The sequence below is a fragment of the Mangifera indica genome, chromosome 20 (genome assembly GCF_011075055.1).
Source record: "Mangifera indica cultivar Alphonso chromosome 20, CATAS_Mindica_2.1, whole genome shotgun sequence".
In the NCBI taxonomy this organism is placed as follows: Eukaryota; Viridiplantae; Streptophyta; class Magnoliopsida; order Sapindales; family Anacardiaceae; genus Mangifera; species Mangifera indica.
In genome coordinates this window covers 11,816,636-11,833,796 of record NC_058156.1, presented here as the reverse complement: position 1 = coordinate 11,833,796, position 17,161 = coordinate 11,816,636, and the positions used below count along the sequence as shown (strand labels likewise).

Below are 17,161 nucleotides of genomic sequence, written 5' to 3'. Positions count from 1 at the left end.
TTTAACATAAATCAAAACTTAAATACTAATAGAAATGGATTCAATATAAGTTGCTCAAACTTAGATTGTTGTTTGACTGGACTCGATTTGAACCCTCTTACCGCATTGGCGTCACTAAACCAGAGTTTACATTGTTAACAATTCTTTTTCTTCTTTAACAATTTAAACAAACTGAATTCAATTTCAAGTTAATCATTTTAGATTTGAACTAAACTTTAACTGATCGTTATTCGGTTTCGGTTACACTCAAATCCTTAGAGTGAATAACATATAATTCTCTATACCAATTCACACGTTGCCAATAAATTTCTTCCCTTCCAAGTTTAAAGGATGTTGTCGAAAGGGCAAAGGCAAATCCACCAATCAAAATAATTCTTTTTCTTGCTTTCAATCTATCTTTCTTTCTCCCAATGTTGGTACCAAAGAATGATCCTTCTCCCTCTCACTCAGTTTGGCCATTAATGGAACTCACATTTGCCTATTATAAAAAAATTATTTCATTACTTTTAACTCTATATATATAAATCTTAGCACAAACTACCCCACCACACAAACACCTTTGTGAATTCATAGTCTCTTTTTTTCTTTCGAGTATCTTTGAACTGTTTTTTTTTTTTTTGTTGCAATGGCTTCAACCCCCCCAGCCCTCAAGCGTTCTGATTCAATTGCAGATGACTTGCCTGATGCCTTGAGGCAGAGCCGCTACTATATGAAGAAATGCTTTGCCAGGTAATATTTTCTCTTATCTTCTTTGCGGGTCCAAGGGGCAAGGTCCCCCCCAACCCAACCCCCTTGAAAAGTTAAATTTAGATTTTATGATAATATACTCCATGAACAAATTTTCACTTATCAACGGAGATAAACAGATTGATGTTTTATTATGTAATTGATTGATTTTAAATTAGAAATAAAATAAATAATTAGATTATTTAATTACTTAATAATGTATGAACTTGTTAACTTGTTTTATACACGTTAGTAATATAATGTTATACTTTATGTACTTACGGATGAGTTCTAATGAGATAAAGTAAATAGTTAGAATACTCATTTAGATAATGACACATTAGTATGCATGCACGTTTTATTTTCACTTGAATAATGTGTGATTCAAAATTGATCGTTTTATTGTTTTTCTTGAGAGAAAAGGTATGTCGCAACTGGAAACAGTTTGATGAAACGCCAGCAATTGATGGAAGAAGTGGAAAAAGTTATAGAAGATAAGCATGAAAGAAACAAAGTCTTGGAAGGATTACTTGGTTACATTCTCAGTACTACACAGGTATCAAATTTAGCACAAAATTTTGTATACATTTGTCGGGTTGTCCCACGAGCTTTGGAAAATGGATTCTATGTTAATGTATAAATGTGAGGAAAAACCTCACAATTTGAATTAGTTTTAGGATTAGATTCGAATCGAACTAACCCTACATAAACTAACTCAAGCTCAACTTGAATCTATGATGGTTAGTTCAAGCTCTAACTTGTTCAAGAGAGATGTTGTTGAAGTATCCTTAGAGGGATGAATAATAGTAGTGACATTATCGGGAATTCAAGTTGAACACTGAACAAAGTCAAGCCAAACCGACTCAGTTCAAATTCAACCTTAGCAAGCTTTAGGGCTAAATTCAAACCAAGCTTAGCTAGAACATTGATTGCCTCAAGTTCATTTTGAATTCATAATAGTTAATTCAAGCTCTAGCTTGTCAGTGCTAGTCAGAGATATTGTGGAAATATCGCTGACAGAATGAATAGTATAATCAAAAAAGAATTCGAATTAAACATCAAATTAAAACAAACCGAATTAACTTGATTCGGGTCCAACCTTCGTTTTTGGGATAGGAAAGTTTAATAACTCTTACTAATGGTATTAGAGCTAAGTTCCAACAACTTCACCCAAGAGTCCGTTGGAGTGTGCTCGGATGTGTTACAAAATCATATATAAAAGATATAATGAAAAATAAATATTTGAGTATTAATTTTTGCATCATTTTTTGTAAAATCTTGCAGGAGGCAGCTATTGTTCCACCGTATGTTGCTTTAGCGGTGAGACCTAATCCGGGTTTCTGGGAATTTGTCAAGGTGAATGCTGATGATCTATCTGTAGATAGTATCACCAGTGTGGATTACTTGAAGTTCAAAGAAATGATCTTCGATGATAACTGGTATGTGGAAAGACTTGAGCTTGTAACCTTCATTAGTGTTAGATTTAAATCATGATTTTGATTTTGATTTTGAAATGCAGGGCACAGGATGAATTTTCTTTGGAGATTGATTTCGGGGCTATGGAATTGTCAACTCCTCACTTGACAATTTCTTCTGCAATTGGAAATGGACTCAACTACATCTCAAAGTTCACATCCACAAGGCTAAGTGGGAGCTCTGACAAAGCAAAGCCTCTTCTGGATTATCTTCTAGCTCTTAAGCACAGGGAAGAGGTACATGAATTGAGTAGGAAAATGAATAATCTAATTATTTTTAAAAAATAAATGCTGGAAACTGATAAGGATTTTGTATTTTTTTAACCTGCAGAAACTTATGATCGATGAAACCATTATAACTGTGGACAAGCTTCAGGCAGCTTTGATAGTAGCTGAAGTTTTCGTCTCTAGTCTTCCGAAAGATACACCATATCAGAATTTCCAATCGAGGTTTACTTCTCAGCATAGCATGGGTTAACATGCTAATTTTTAAGAATTTCCAGGAAACATCTTTGCTGACTGCTAATGTGTTTTGCAGGTTGAAAGAGTGTGGTCTTGAGAAAGGATGGGGAGACACTGCAGAAAGAGTGATAGAGACCATGAGGATGTGTTCTGAAATACTCCAAGCCCCTGACCCTGTGAAATTTGAGGCTTTTTTCAGCAGGCTCCCCAACATTTTCAACATTGTAATCTTCTCCCCTCATGGCTTCTTTGGGCAATCAGATGTTCTTGGACTACCAGATACTGGAGGCCAGGTGGGTAGTAACACAGGATGCATTGATATAAGTTTCGAATTGCATCGATGCATCACTCGTGATGAAGACTTTTGACACCAATAATCTTTCTTAACCTACACAATATGTATAAGTTAATACAATTTTTAATCGACCAACAGGTGGTTTACATTCTTGATCAAGTGACTGCTTTAGAGGAAGAACTGCTACTCAGGATTAAGCAGCAAGGACTCAATGTGAAGCCTCAGATTCTCGTGGTGAGTAACAAATGCAGAATTTGATTATGAATTTAACCTAAGCATCGGATAAAATGTTTTCATACTCAGTTCTCTTATTTCAATTTTGTATAGGTAACTAGACTAATACCAGATGCCCAAGGCACAAAATGCAACCAGGAGTGGGAGCCAATTTTCAACACAAAGCATTCCCACATTCTCAGGGTTCCATTTAGGACAGACCAAGGCATTCTCCCTCAATGGGTTTCCCGTTTTGATATCTATCCTTACCTTGAGACATTCGTCCAGGTATGGAACAATTTACTTACTATACTTAATTGATGTTCATAAAAAGCATTTAGTGAATTATGAGTTTGATATATTCTATTTAGTAGCAGTAGGCCTTGAAAAGTGCTATTAGACTTCTTCCACCTTAAAAGCTAGTTCAAGGAGGGAAACTATCTGTCACACTTATACACTAATACTTTTCCTAAAGGTGTGGGATAACTAAACAATCCTCTTTTATATATCGGACCATCAGTTTGATAATCTGATGGACTTTCAGATTAATCGATTACTCTTGTAGACTTTTAAATGAAGTTATTACAATTGGACTCTGATATTATTTTTAAGTGGTATAACACCTCTCCTATCCAAAATCTAACTTAAGGGGTTAGACTTTTTCTCACTTATATAGTTAAATTAACCCCTTTCTAACCTATGTGGGATAACCCAAAAAGTGATAAGACAGACTTTTTAGTGATGCTAATAGCTTTTACTACCCATCTCACATTTTTCACTCCACCTATGCTATCCCCCTCTTGTGATATTTAGGGTTAGGTTCTATAAGAACCAAGGGCTCCGGTTTGGTCAAATACCTACAAACAAACTCCTTTGTTCCTTTGTTACAGTATTTCTAAACAAGTTCTTGTGCAACCATGTTTATTTCGACCTTTCTCAATACCAGGATGCTACTGCTAAGATCCTGGAACTCATGGATTGCAAACCAGACCTGATCATTGGGAACTATAGTGATGGAAACTTGGTGGCATCTCTAATGGCTGCAAAACTTGGTGTAACTCAGGTTCACATCATCTCTAGCTAATGTATTTTTCATACTTCATATCAATCAATTATTGTATGGTATTTGTCCTTATAAAATTTTGCCGGCTGTTAAAACAGGGGACTATTGCTCATGCATTAGAGAAAACAAAGTATGAAAATTCAGATGCCAAATGGAAGGAATTAGATCCAAAGTACCATTTTTCATGTCAATTCACAGCTGACTTAATTGCAATGAATGCAGCTGATTTTATCATAACTAGCACATATCAAGAAATCGCTGGCAGGTTAGTCTGTTACATTACCACATGATGTGAAAGCTCCAGGACAATTTACATTGTCTGAAATGTTGTTAAATTTGTTCTATTCCAGTAAGGAAAGGCCTGGACAATATGAAAGCCATATATCATTTACTATGCCGGGGCTTTGTCGGGTAGTCTCGGGCATCAATGTCTTCGATCCCAAATTCAACATAGCGGCCCCTGGCGCTGATCAATCTGTCTACTTTCCCCACACGGAGAAACAAAGACGGCTAACAAAGTTTCACCCTGCCATTGAAGAATTACTCTACAACAAGGAGGATAATAATGAACACATGTAAGTCTTCCAGTTTCTTTCGTCTGATGCATAAAAAATTAAAAATCAATTGAAATGTGGTTCTAACAGCCTACTATTGAAACTAACAATATGCTTGGACAGTGGATATCTGGAGGACAGGAAGAAACCGATAATATTCTCCATGGCAAGACTGGACACGGTGAAAAACATCACAGGACTGACTGAATGGTATGGGAAGAACAAAAGGCTGAGAAATTTGGTGAATCTTGTTGTTGTGGCTGGATTCTTCGATCCATCAAAATCAAATGACAGAGAAGAAATTGCAGAGATTAAGAAGATGCATACCTTGATAGAGAACTACCAACTGAATGGTCAGTTTAGATGGATAGCAGCTCAAACTGATAGACATCGCAACGGAGAGCTGTACCGCTGCATTGCAGATACAAAGGGAGCTTTTGTGCAGCCTGCACTGTATGAGGCTTTTGGTCTGACAGTCATTGAGGCAATGAACTGCGGATTACCCACTTTTGCAACCAATCAAGGAGGTCCAGCAGAAATTATCATTGATGGCATCTCAGGCTTTCACATCGATCCAAACAATGGTGATGCATCGAGTAACAAGATTGCTGACTTCTTTGAAAAATGCAAGAAGGACACTGGATATTGGAACAAAATGTCAGCTGCCGGTCTCCAGCGAATATATGAATGGTAATAATATGACACCAGGTATTGTAAATAACCAACAATTGAGTTTTCCATTTAATATGAAACTGTGTTGCCTTGCAGCTATACATGGAAGATTTATGCAAACAAAGTGCTCAACATGGGATCGGTTTATGGATTTTGGAAGCAACTGAACAAGGAACAGAAGCTAGCAAAGCAAAGATACATCCAAATGCTCTACAATCTCCAGTTCAGGAAATTGGTGAGTTTGTTAAGCCAGTTACTACAGAATTGTTCAAGTCATAGATAGTCAATGTTCCTAATTTATTTAAGGTACTTGCAGGCAAGGAATGTGCCCATCAAAATACCTGAACATCAAGGTCAAGTAATGTCCATGGAAACTCCCGTACCCCAGAAATCGGTGCCAACTGCGACAGTTGACACTCCACAACCTGCAACATTGAGAAAACCTATACCCCAACTACCTGCACCAACAAAAACAGAAACAAGGAAACAGAAGTAAATATTGCATTATTCCATGTTTTATCAAGTCATTAAATCTTACTACGAAGTGCCTGATAATTTAGATTTAACTTCTACTGATTAAATCAAATATGTTCTTGTTACCATCTTGGATGAATGCTGAATCCAAACTGGGTATACTGTTCTAAACCTTTTAAACTCACTATGTTTTGGTTCACAGGAGAGAAGATGTGGAGCAGAAACCGAGTAGATCCATGCAAAGGAGTCCTCTATGCGATGGGGGTCAGTGGCTCTTGATGATTGGTTTCCTTTTCATCATTTATTACCTTCTGAAGAAGTTGTATTGCATGTTTATGTAATGAAAAGATACATGTATGACGAACAGACAAGATTAAACAAGCCATTCAATTTGTGAACACTTCTGAATGATGATAATAAGACATCTGAGCCTCATTTATTAAAGAAGTTCACAGTAATCAGTATTGCCATTCTGCTTAAACTCTTAAAAACAGTGCAAAACAGACTACAATTTTAAAATGCATATGTTTATGTATCGCTTGTTGCATAATATGCTATGCAAATAGTGAAATTTCTCTAACGTAACTGAAACTAACTTTTGCTAGCTGAAACTGGGACACTCAGCTACTCCCATTTCCAGAAAATATTTTGCAGTGCCCATTCTTGAATATCTTGCTTGCTCCTTCAGATCATGAACTGGGTGAAATCATGAACATTTCTTTGAAAACACGAGCTGCTGGATTTTTCCCAGGTTCTAGCAGCTTGAGGCAAGGAGATCTGCTCTCCCCTTTCTTCTTAATTATAGCTGTGAACTTGCAACTTATTTCCCTCAACAATACATTAATTTAAGAACAGATTATAATTAGATGTACAGTATTCAAATTGAGAAGTTAGCTCTGTGTCTTTGAGTACATAAGTTTTTTACCGATGACTGAAATGCAAAAATAATCATAAGAGAAAAACCCAAATGTCTAAGAAGATCAACGCATTGTAAGATAAAACAAGCAGTTGTTGCAAATCCAGGCTAAGTCTAGTTTGATAAAATTCCTTCACATCATACTCTTATCTCTTAAAAACAAGTACAAGAGGATGACCTCAGCCTAAAGAAACATGAGTTCTTTGGGATTGCTAAAAGCAGCGAATTGAAATGTCTTCTTGGTGGTCTATACATTACTCAGTATTGATTTTGCTTCTCAACATATATAGCAAAAACGCTCAGCACCTACTTATACATGGTACGTAGACATGTATACAATTTATTGGAAATCAGAACATTAAGAGAAGGCTGACGGAAAATAAAATAATTAGTAAATAAATGGCATTCGCTTTCACAGTCTTCAACCAAAAAGAAAAGAACCAAAGCAATCTAGACAGCAGCCTCCATTTATTTTGTTTTCTCTTCTTACATGTGGTAGCCACCTCCTTGTCTTGCATGAGGTATACCAAAAAAGATACAAGCAACTATAAGTTGCCTGCAGTAAGGAGTTTACCTCAGTTTCCACTGCTCAAATTCTGCAGTGCTTAGCATGAATGAACTGGCATTTCGATGGCCTCCACCTCCAAATTTCTGCGGAAGAATTGTATAACAAATTTCAGCACCAAAATATCACCTAAGCAACAGGTAATAATAAATATAGAGCAAAATAGTTAACAAGAAGAACCTGTGAAATAGGTGTTGTGTCTTCGCTCTCTACACTCCTTAAGCTTATTTTAACCAACTTATCATTTTTAAGCTCTGGTACTTTATAGACAACGGCTCCAATGCCCCTAAGAAAAATTTCAAACAAAATGTAATTCAAAACACATAAAAGCTATTAACTAGAATAGACGTAAAGCATGAAGCATTTCTTGAGTGCATGTAACTGAATGAGAAAAATAAGAATCCACTATATGCATTATCTAATGAAATGCTGCAAACCTTAAATTTAAATTGCAGCTTTTAATAGCTAACTGGTTGCCCAATTCGCTCCTCAATTCTGCAACAGAATCAGCATCAACTGCCTAAAAGTACAAGGATGACATTAGAAATTTCACATCAAGAGCCCTATAGTGCAATTTTCATTTTTAACTCTTATATGTTTAGTAGGGAGCTTCAAATATTGTCAAAATTTGGTTGAATGGAACTTTAAAATTGTTCCAACTTCCAACATTAATTTAACTACAGTTATTATTAAGGGTTTGAGCCTTAGTAGTTAAAGGGGAGAGACAAAGCGTTTGTGTAATGCTACACTTATAAAATTTGGATTTCCATATTGTATCACAACTAATATGGCTACTCACATGGCAACACTACATTAGTTGTAGGGTTTTTTTTTTTTTTTTCCCGCTTGAATCTGATCATCATCAAAATGGCTAAAGTAATCTATGGTCTTGTCCACAACGTCAAAACAACCTCAAGTTGGTTTCTCTTCCTTCGACTTAATTCCAGAGCAAGATCCTTCCATACTCTAAAAAACTCACATTTTGTGAGTTTTACAATTGAAGGAAAGCTTAAATACTCATTTAGCTCTACACCCTCTTTTTGCCAATTATGCTTGAAATTAAGGTCTTTTTGTACCTTTAGTACACCACCTAACAATTTGAAGCAACCTTATTTAATCAATGTAACAAATTTTACATCAAGGTTTAAAATACGAAAGAAAAGAATGCAAGAGAATGTTAGCAAGTTACCAAGCAATGCCCAAAAGCTCCACTTCCAAGTGCAATTTCATATGACTGATCAAGCATGTCTTCAATTAATTCTTGTTTGTGAGATAAGCTCACCATCCCTTGTCTGATAACGGACTCCACATCCAAAGAAAGTAACTGTCAAAAGTTTTCATATAATCAATCATTTAGAAATCAAAAACCATCTACAAAAGTAATGATGATTCATTCCATTTATTGTAAAAAATGGAGAAATAGCTCAACAATACAATAAACGCCAATTTTGAATAAGGAATACAAAAACTAATCAAAACTTGAAAACCAGACTAGGAAACATGCAAAATTACAGAGTTTGAGAAAAAGATAATGCCACCTACTTACATGTTACAATGTAGTCAGCTACATAATTTGAGATTATTTAAAGGTGGTTTACTTTAGCATAATTGGGAACTATTCTAGAAGAGATGATGCCAAATCCAACAAAATGCTCTTCTTTATTAAGAAAATCCGCAGCAAATGTCATAGCACCTTCTCATATTATCAAGCAGTTAAGATAATGCTCTAGATGAAAAGATGCCATATAGCATTCTGGAAGTCGGCCATATGGCATTCCCAATTTGTCTACAAGGCACTCCCAATTCATTTAAGGCCTTTATTTCAACCTAAATGTACATTGAAATGCAAAAAAATGCCGTATAATCAATCAAAATTAAAGAATCTCTTTAACATAAAATATGTGTTTCAAACTTAAGGCTGCTGTCATTGATCCCAGTCCCTTCCCAAAATGATTTTAAGGCTATTTTTTCAATCCCATATCAAAATAAGAATAATCAAGCACTAAAGATACAGTCCAACTAAGCCAAAGAAATTACCTGCTGAAACAAGGAAGGGTTTTGTTGAAAACTGTACTCTATATTTAGATCTTTTAACCCACTACTAAAGGCTTTACTATTCTGAAGTTTCCATTTCCAAAGATCTCCATCTTCAATGTAGTCAAAAAGTAATCTAGCATACTCTAACTGACTAAGCACCGTTTTATCTAAAATTTTTTCCTTGAAATAATCATAAGCAATTGTCGCTCCACTTTTCTCCATATCTATTACTTTAATCACATTGTCTCCCTCAATTGCAGCCTCAAGTGCAGTTTTGTGATGGTCCAGTATCACAACCCTGCACAAAAACGTAACAAAATTTTATAATATATGATTTATAATTAGAAATTATATTTAAAAAACAAAGATACGATCCACATTGTGAAATGTGTTCTAATATCTTCAATAATCTTTATAAATTTGTTTGTTTTTTCATAGCCAAAAACTATAAAAAGAGATTTTTGAAACCAGTACTTGGGATTGTACTTCAAGAAAATTCAGCTAAACATGTTTTCTTAAAAGTATTTGTTTTCCTTGTTTCTAAATACAAAGAATTGCATTTAAAGTTTCGGACTTTCTTCTAATCTCCATTAAATCAAATTTGACAACACTAATTACAAATTCCCAGATGAAAGAAATAGCAGTTTAGAATTGTACTTCAAAAGTTTCAACTAAACATGTTATCTTAAAACACTTCCTTTTCCTTGATTCCAAAAACAAAGAGTTGCATTCAAAGTTTCAAATTTCCACTCTCTATTCAATCAAACTTTTCAACATGATAAACAAACACCCAGTTGCGAAAACAAAAAGCAACTAACCTTGAAACTTTGGGAGCAATTTTCTGCACAAAACCGGGAGGCCCCACAAAGTCAAGAAGATAAAGATGATCAATTTCATGCAAAGGGAGCTGTTGGGGCGTAATGGGACTGTAAACTGTATTTGGAAAAAAGAGAGAGGGAAGAGAAGAAGCTGCAAAATATAGGTGTGCGGCAAGAGCTGCAAAAGCGCCGTCGGGGCAAGGACAATGGTAGAGAACCGCCGACTTTTTCATCTCCATCATGGCTTTTGCTATCTTCAGCGGTGGCATATTGATGGCCACAACGTAACTCTGAAGTGTAGCGATAGGTTGCTTCTGTACGAGGATGATTTAGCTAATAATGAAAGTATTGGGACTCTTGAATCTAAACAAGATTCCACAAGTTTTAAAGTTCCAAGATCCAACGATGGCATATGACCCAGTCAAAAGTCCGGTTTTCATTGTTAACTTTATCTAGGCTTCTGAAAAGAGACAAATCTGATTCTTACAGTAAATCTGGACATGGGATAAAATTGTCCAAGTTTAAAAAGAGTTGATCTAAATAAATTAAACCCTATTAATATATATTAAAATAATATTATTTTGATTAATTTTAATTTAATTTAATATAAAACCAAATTTAATTTAAATCCGATTCATTATTATATCTAAATTTAAATCAAACTTAAATTATGTTAAAAGAAAGTTTAAACTTTTTTTTTATTAAACTAATCTTAAATTGATTTAAACTTAAATTTAACTCAATCTCAAATTTAATCTTATTTCTTTGAATATGCAACAAAGGAGGAAACATGACAACGTGTATTTCAGATTTCCATTACAAAATTTTATTTGTACAGTATAATTTCTTAATATATAATTGGTTCATATTTGTTATATAGAAGTAAAGGTAAATATAAGTCAAATTAAATTTGAATAAAAACTATTAAAAAATCAATTTAAATTTAAAATAAATAGCTCAAAATCACATTCGGTTTGTTAACTGGGGATAAAATTATCGGAGATTGAGTCAAACTAACTCAATTCAAGCTCAAATAGATCTAACTAAACATGTAAATCCATGTATACTTTACTAGTTCTCCCTACCACTCTTATAACTAAGATTGAATTTAAACTAAACTCGATTTAAACTAATCTGAAATGAATTAACCCCAACCCAATTCTAACTACTCGTCAAACTCATAAACTAAAAATTTTTATATAAAAAAATGTTATTTTAATTAGTATATATTAAAACGACATCATTTTAATAACAAATTAATTAAAACTCAAATTTGAATCAAACTCCAACTAAATTCAAGCTTGAAATGAACCAAACTAAAACTTAGTTATAGCGAGCTTGCTTGAACTCAACTACTGTAAATTAAGCCAGGCTCCAAGGTAATCAAACTCAAATTTAACACAATTCAAATCCAACTCTATTTATAACCTTGTCCATTTTGTAGTCATAGTTTGTCCCATAATTCCGCCAAAAAACCTTCATAACGGGTCAAAATTTACAATTTACAATTCTCAATTGCCGTTTCACCAAAGGATGCTCGCCTTCTCATAGGGATTGATTCGAGTTGTAAAGACGCGTTTAAATTCGGCTTGTCATACTTTCTTTCAACATTAGGACAAGAAGTCAAGGTTGAGAGATTATTGAGAAATTAGCCCTGATACGACGCCACGTTTTGCTGACCTCGAAAAATTATGATTGAGAAAGAAGAACCATGAAAATGTTACAGTAAAAATATCATGGAACAAATAAAGCCTGAGGAAAAAACTTGCATGCCCTGCTGCTTCTCCACTGATTTTCCCTTCCTCAAAAAGTCAAAACAGATTACCCATTTAATCAATCTAATAAAAATGAATATTATCAAATATAAATAAATTGACATATCACCAAAAAAGATTTTAAATTTGTGATAAAATAATAATTAAATTATCCAACAATTGTGTAATGACATGTCAATTTGTTTACATATGTTAATATCCTCTCTTCTGAACATAAAGTCGGCTTCAATGCTACCAAATGTTAGCTCAACAATCTTACCAGGATGTTGGGGGATTATTGGCAAGCACTATGAGCACACTCGAGCTCTTTGAGGCTCGCGCTCTTCTGAAACCACAATGGATGATTTTACATCTTCCTCTAGTAAACATCTTTTGTATGGCACAAACCCCTTTCTGCAGTAGCTGGGGCTGGCTCGAACTGGAGAACAAGATTGTCGACTTTGAAAATCAACAGCAGCATTTGAAATTTTCTCCCTATTTTCCAATTCACTAACTGATCCAGTACTTGATCCAGAACAAGATCTTTCATACAAAATTTCCTTCTCCATCAACCTGTTTTTCAGATTCGATTCTGGGACATATAAAAAGGGTAGACCTTGACTCATAATAGACCAACATTTTAGAGTAGTGGGGGTGTTTTCTGCAATGCTATTCTGTTTATGTGGCTCCAATTGAGGAGCCTCAAATGGGGAAGGCCTCCAGTTGCCAGTATGTGCGTCCAACTTCTGAGATGGGAATATGTCAATAGAATTTCCATTGACAATGTTCAGATTCTCTTGACAGCTCTTGGTTATCATTGACTTGTAACTCTTCGCATCCGTTGAACATGGTTCATGAGAAGCTGTTATCAAAACTGTCTTCCCAAAAAGCTTTATGCTTACACAAGGTGTTTCCAATGCTGCGTCTCCTTTCATGCGCACAGAGTCCTTGGACTGAGGTTCAACTTTCGGTATAATCTGATATCAATAGAGAACAAGGGTTGGAACCCAGACAAAAAATGCAGATTCTAAAATTTAATAATGTATAGATCAAGGTGAGAGTTCAAAAGATCATTTACCATAGTCAGAAAATCACTGCCATTGGGACTGGCTGATGACATAGAAACTTTCTCTTCTTCAGGAGAAGAGTTGGATGTCATATATTCACTCTCTTTCTCGGCATTTATCACATTGGTTAACTGCATCTCAGTGGTACATGATGTCGGCGAGGAACATCCATTTTGCTGGTCAGAGACTGCAGATCCTAGCGTATCAGAAGCAAATGGAGATAAAACTGAGGTGGGAGATTGATTATCTTTATCCAAAGCCACTAAATTTGTGGATGGAGACCTTTCTGGTTGATTTGAAACTGGTGTTCCTTGGTGTAAATCCATAGACTTGCGGGGATAAGGATGCTTTGGTTTCCTTTTAGGCCGCGGAGGAGGAATCTCAATTGGCTTAATGGAGCTCTCAGCATCACCATTTGACTCCCGGACCACCTGAAACCAACAAGAGTAAGCCCATCAGTGGAAGCAAGTCACTGGACAGATAATCCAGCTACAAATCTCTTAACTATCCTTCAATTATGCAAACAAAACATTAAATGAGCATAAAATTAGTGACCAAATTTTAAAAAATTAGACCTTTGAGAAGAACTTTTGTGCATGGCTTCGGATTTGGACAGCAGTTTTAGTACCTACATGCTCTGCATAAGAATAGCAGCAACTTCTGAACTAGTCCAACCACATACTATCAAAAATTAATGAATTGATTTGATTACATTACAATTAATTTACCTTCAATTTGTCGCCAACCCCGCCCATACAATCTCAAAGCTTCAAGAAACCTATGGTGCTCTTCTTCTGTCCATTTTTCTCTCTGTTTCGTAATGGTGTAAGGTTTCCTCACCTGTTAAAACAAACAGACGACTGAGTCTCCAAACAGAACAATATAAACTACACCACAAACTTTTCTAATATCAGATGCAACTAACAAATTAAGAAGAATCAAAATATAACCTTTGGCACAAGATCATTATCAAACGAGTTCGCCTCCTGCGGCTGTACTGCACTTTCAGCTTCCGAACCACACTTCCCGGCTGACATTGTCACTTCAATTTACTCCTATTTCCAAACCCAACAAATTAGATCACAAAATTTCCACGTCAAGTGCAAACCACATCCAAAATTTCCACGCAATTTGGAACACGAGATATTAAAATCCACTAGATTCTTGATTTCGTAATCACAACAACACCATGACCAACACCACAACGACAAAAGAAAAAAAAAAACAGAGAAAATTCCTCCATACTGTTAAACCACACTAATATAAAAAATTCAAAAATATATATATATAATTCTAAATTTTTTTCCATAAATCTTTATTCTCAACTACTCTAAATCATCTTCTAATTTTTTTTCCCTGAATTACAGGCCAAAAAAAGCTTAACAATAAATTAAATGACTTGACTCCATTTCTAGAAAATCGTACAAAAATAAAAATCACAGAATTTTAAAAATTTTCCATAAATCCTTATTCTCAGCTTCTCTAAATCATCTCTTACAAAATCAAAAAAGAATTTACAGGCAAATAAAAGCTTAATAACATAGTAAATGCTACTTCTGTACCTCTTTTTCTAGAAAAATATTACGAAAAATGAAAAAAAATATAATTCTAAAATTTTCCATAAATATTTATTCTCAGCTACACTAAATCATCTTTAAAAAAATTAAAAAATACAGGCCAAAAAAAAAACTTAGCAACAAAGCAAATGCGACTTCTGCAGCTCTATTTCTAGAAAATCTTACGAAGATTAAATAATACTTTCAATTAAACAAATATTAACCACAGGCTAACACCCTAACACGACTTCGAGAAACGAAACACAATAAAGAAAAAGAGAGAGCACTCTAAGAAGCAGATCAGCATCTCACCAGCTGAATCGAAATCAAATTCTTCTTGAACAGAAACCTCCGTACAAATTCCTCTGCTTCAGCGGCGAGTTGAAGCAGATTTTTTTTAGAGAGAGAGAGAGAGAGGAAGCAGAAAGAGGCGGAGAAACAAAGAGCAGAGAGGCGGAGAATCGAAGAGCAAATATGGAGATTTTGGTGCGAAATAGGAAGAAGATTTTGTAGTTAAAAGGAATGCTGTAGTATGCTCTGTGCCACGTAAGAATTTAACATTTAATTTTCCATGGAAAATTCGAGAAGGCCCATGTGATCTTGTGGCTGAAATTGCAAGAGGAGCATGCCACGGGGCGGGCGCTTGTGCTGTAGCCCACTGTTTTTTTTTTTTGTCAAGATGATGAGATATGGAAAATCTGATAGATTTTTTTTCTAGGACAATACGACAAGCAATTATATCCACGTTTAATTTTTCTTTTAGGGCCAAAAAAAACTTGTGTAGGGTAATCCATCTCCATATCTTTTAACTTTTAAAATATTAAATATTTATTTATAAATAAATATTTATTAAAAATTATAGATAAAATTATTATTTATTAAAAAATTAAAATTTTATTATATATTTTTTAAAATTTAAAAATCTTATAATTTTTATTTAAATTTAAAATTTTAAAAATATAAATATCTTTTAAAATTTATTTTTTTTCTCCAATTGTTAGTTGTCTTCCCTTTTCATCTCTTCCCTTTTTATTTTTTATCATCTTCAACAAAAAATGAATAATCATTATTTGATATAAAAATGTATTATTTTTACCTCGATACACTATAATATTAGGGTAGACTATTTTCTCAAACTTCAAGCCAAGCCGTAGGTCGGGCCTGCTCAATTGAGGCTTCTAGTGTGGGGAAACAAACAGTATCTATGCCAATTATCACGTTTATTTGGTATAAAAGTTGAAAATTAAATACTTCACTCGCAATAAGAGGTGCAAGTGGGGAAGGGTGTAATTGGGAGAAAATCCAGAAGAAAAAAATCTGAAAATAAAGAAGTAGAGAAATATGAACCACAAGAAACAAAGCGGATAAAAGACGGCTGGACAGATGGAAGTGGTGGCGTATCAGCGTGACAAGGTGAGGTGGCTCCTACGAGATTTGCATTACGCTTTTTGCCACCTCGGCTTCCGCTACCTTCCTTTCTTGACCGTGAACGCCACGCGTAATTCCATTATTCTTATTTCTCAATATTATAAATATTAAAATAGAAATAAAATTATGTGTATATATTATATATATAATAATATAATTGAATAATTTTAAATTAATAAAAAATATTTAATTATATATTAATATATTTATGTGTATATATATTTATATATAAAAATATATATGTATAATGTTGTTTTTAACTCTTAAAAAAAGTTTGTTTGAAAGATGTTTTATTATTAAAATTAAAAAAATTATTTTAAAAATTATTAAATATAAATTATTATTATATTTAATAAATAATAATTATATTTAATTAAAAATAATAAAAAAATATTAATATATTATTTTAAAAAACAGCTATTAAAAATTACCGTAGTTGTTATTAGAACTTACCCTCACAAAATCATTCCACGATCAAGAACCCATCATTTATGATGGACGGTTAAGATTGAAATAGTTATTGGGATTGCACTGTAGATGATTGGAATTTGGAACAACTAGAAAGTGGTGGTGAAATCTGTAGGCCCAACCAATGATGGTGACCCAAGACCAAGCGAAGGCGAAAATTAGAGGGAGAAAAATCTAGAGCCACAAGGGCGTTTTCCCAGTTGGATTGAACAGAAATCAATGGCTGTCTGCCACGTGCCGCTGTTTCAAGTCCCTTCGTGGCTGCCCTTGCCCCTCAAGAGTACCAAGATTGTGATCTTCTTGTCGTGCGTTTGTTCGTCATTAGGGATAAATTTCTTGAGACCCCTCAATGTTTAAGCCACTGTTCACTAAGCCCTTGTGTGATTTGTAAATATCCCTGACGTCATATTCTTTCGAGTCATGTTATAGAGCTAAGATTAATGTTACTTGACCTCTTCTCTTGGCTTGCCATGGGTGGAATTCATATAGTGATTGTGAACCTTCAATCACTAAAAGCATCCAAAGATGAAAGACTAAAGACTTCTAACCTAGCGTAGTAAGAAATATTAAAAACTTGAATTCAAAACTTTAAACCTTAAACTAATTTGCTTCGGTTTA

At 34.3% G+C, this 17,161-nt stretch overlaps 3 protein-coding genes across 5 annotated transcripts; 1 reads left to right on the top strand and 2 right to left on the bottom strand.

Moving 5' to 3' along the window:
• Positions 1-564: 564 nt before the first annotated feature.
• LOC123204669 (sucrose synthase 7-like) lies at positions 565-6,392 on the top strand. The gene is made up of 15 exons (XM_044621449.1): positions 565-729; positions 1,150-1,282; positions 2,011-2,165; positions 2,246-2,438; positions 2,533-2,651; positions 2,740-2,956; positions 3,097-3,192; positions 3,286-3,459; positions 4,118-4,234; positions 4,333-4,499; positions 4,585-4,809; positions 4,912-5,478; positions 5,557-5,695; positions 5,777-5,952; positions 6,137-6,392. The coding sequence occupies exons 1-15, from the start codon at positions 626-628 to the stop codon at positions 6,273-6,275; spliced, it is 2,721 nt and encodes a 906-aa protein (XP_044477384.1). The 5' UTR covers positions 565-625; the 3' UTR covers positions 6,276-6,392.
• Positions 6,393-6,942: 550 nt separating this feature from the next.
• Positions 6,943-10,654, bottom strand: LOC123204670. Its single transcript, XM_044621450.1, has 6 exons — positions 10,271-10,654; positions 9,453-9,750; positions 8,605-8,739; positions 7,853-7,935; positions 7,596-7,701; positions 6,943-7,501 (listed from the first exon to the last, which is right to left on the bottom strand). Exons 1-6 carry the CDS (start codon positions 10,537-10,539, stop codon positions 7,421-7,423), a joined length of 972 nt encoding a protein of 323 aa, XP_044477385.1. The 5' UTR covers positions 10,540-10,654; the 3' UTR covers positions 6,943-7,420.
• A 1,010-nt stretch (positions 10,655-11,664) lies between these two features.
• Positions 11,665-15,164, bottom strand: LOC123204889 (protein REVEILLE 7-like). Of its 3 annotated transcripts, none has more exons than XM_044621694.1 (7): positions 14,960-15,164; positions 14,042-14,146; positions 13,820-13,931; positions 13,667-13,728; positions 13,103-13,522; positions 12,305-13,001; positions 11,665-12,072 (listed from the first exon to the last, which is right to left on the bottom strand). In XM_044621694.1, the coding sequence occupies exons 2-6, from the start codon at positions 14,126-14,128 to the stop codon at positions 12,333-12,335; spliced, it is 1,350 nt and encodes a 449-aa protein (XP_044477629.1). In that variant the 5' UTR covers positions 14,129-14,146; positions 14,960-15,164; the 3' UTR covers positions 11,665-12,072; positions 12,305-12,332. The 3 variants fall into 3 exon arrangements, with proteins under 3 accessions (XP_044477629.1, XP_044477630.1, XP_044477628.1); XM_044621695.1 differs by having other exon boundaries at positions 11,665-12,068; XM_044621693.1 differs by lacking the exon at positions 11,665-12,072 and having other exon boundaries at positions 12,151-13,001.
• Between the last annotated feature and the right edge of the window lie 1,997 nt (positions 15,165-17,161).

Bases quoted from the DNA above. Each gene is read 5' to 3' on its own strand.
- LOC123204670 (XM_044621450.1), bottom strand. From the start codon at position 10,539: ATGCCACCGCTGAAGATAGCAAAAGCCATGATGGAGATGAAAAAGTCG. The intron at 8,740-9,452 runs GTAATTTCTTTG...AACTTTTGACAG, and splicing joins ACCCTTCCTTGTTTCAGCAG to TTACTTTCTTTGGATGTGGA. The intron at 7,502-7,595 runs GTTCTTCTTGTT...ATTCTTCCGCAG, and splicing joins ACACAACACCTATTTCACAG to AAATTTGGAGGTGGAGGCCA.
- LOC123204889 (XM_044621694.1), bottom strand. From the start codon at position 14,128: ATGTCAGCCGGGAAGTGTGGTTCGGAAGCTGAAAGTGCAGTACAGCCG. The intron at 13,932-14,041 runs GTTATATTTTGA...TTGTTTTAACAG, and splicing joins ATAATGATCTTGTGCCAAAG to GTGAGGAAACCTTACACCAT. The intron at 13,729-13,819 runs GTAAATTAATTG...ATTCTTATGCAG, and splicing joins GGGTTGGCGACAAATTGAAG to AGCATGTAGGTACTAAAACT.
- LOC123204669 (XM_044621449.1), top strand. From the start codon at position 626: ATGGCTTCAACCCCCCCAGCCCTCAAGCGTTCTGATTCAATTGCAGAT. The intron at 2,166-2,245 runs GTATGTGGAAAG...TTTGAAATGCAG, and splicing joins ATGATCTTCGATGATAACTG to GGCACAGGATGAATTTTCTT. The intron at 4,235-4,332 runs GTTCACATCATC...CTGTTAAAACAG, and splicing joins CAAAACTTGGTGTAACTCAG to GGGACTATTGCTCATGCATT.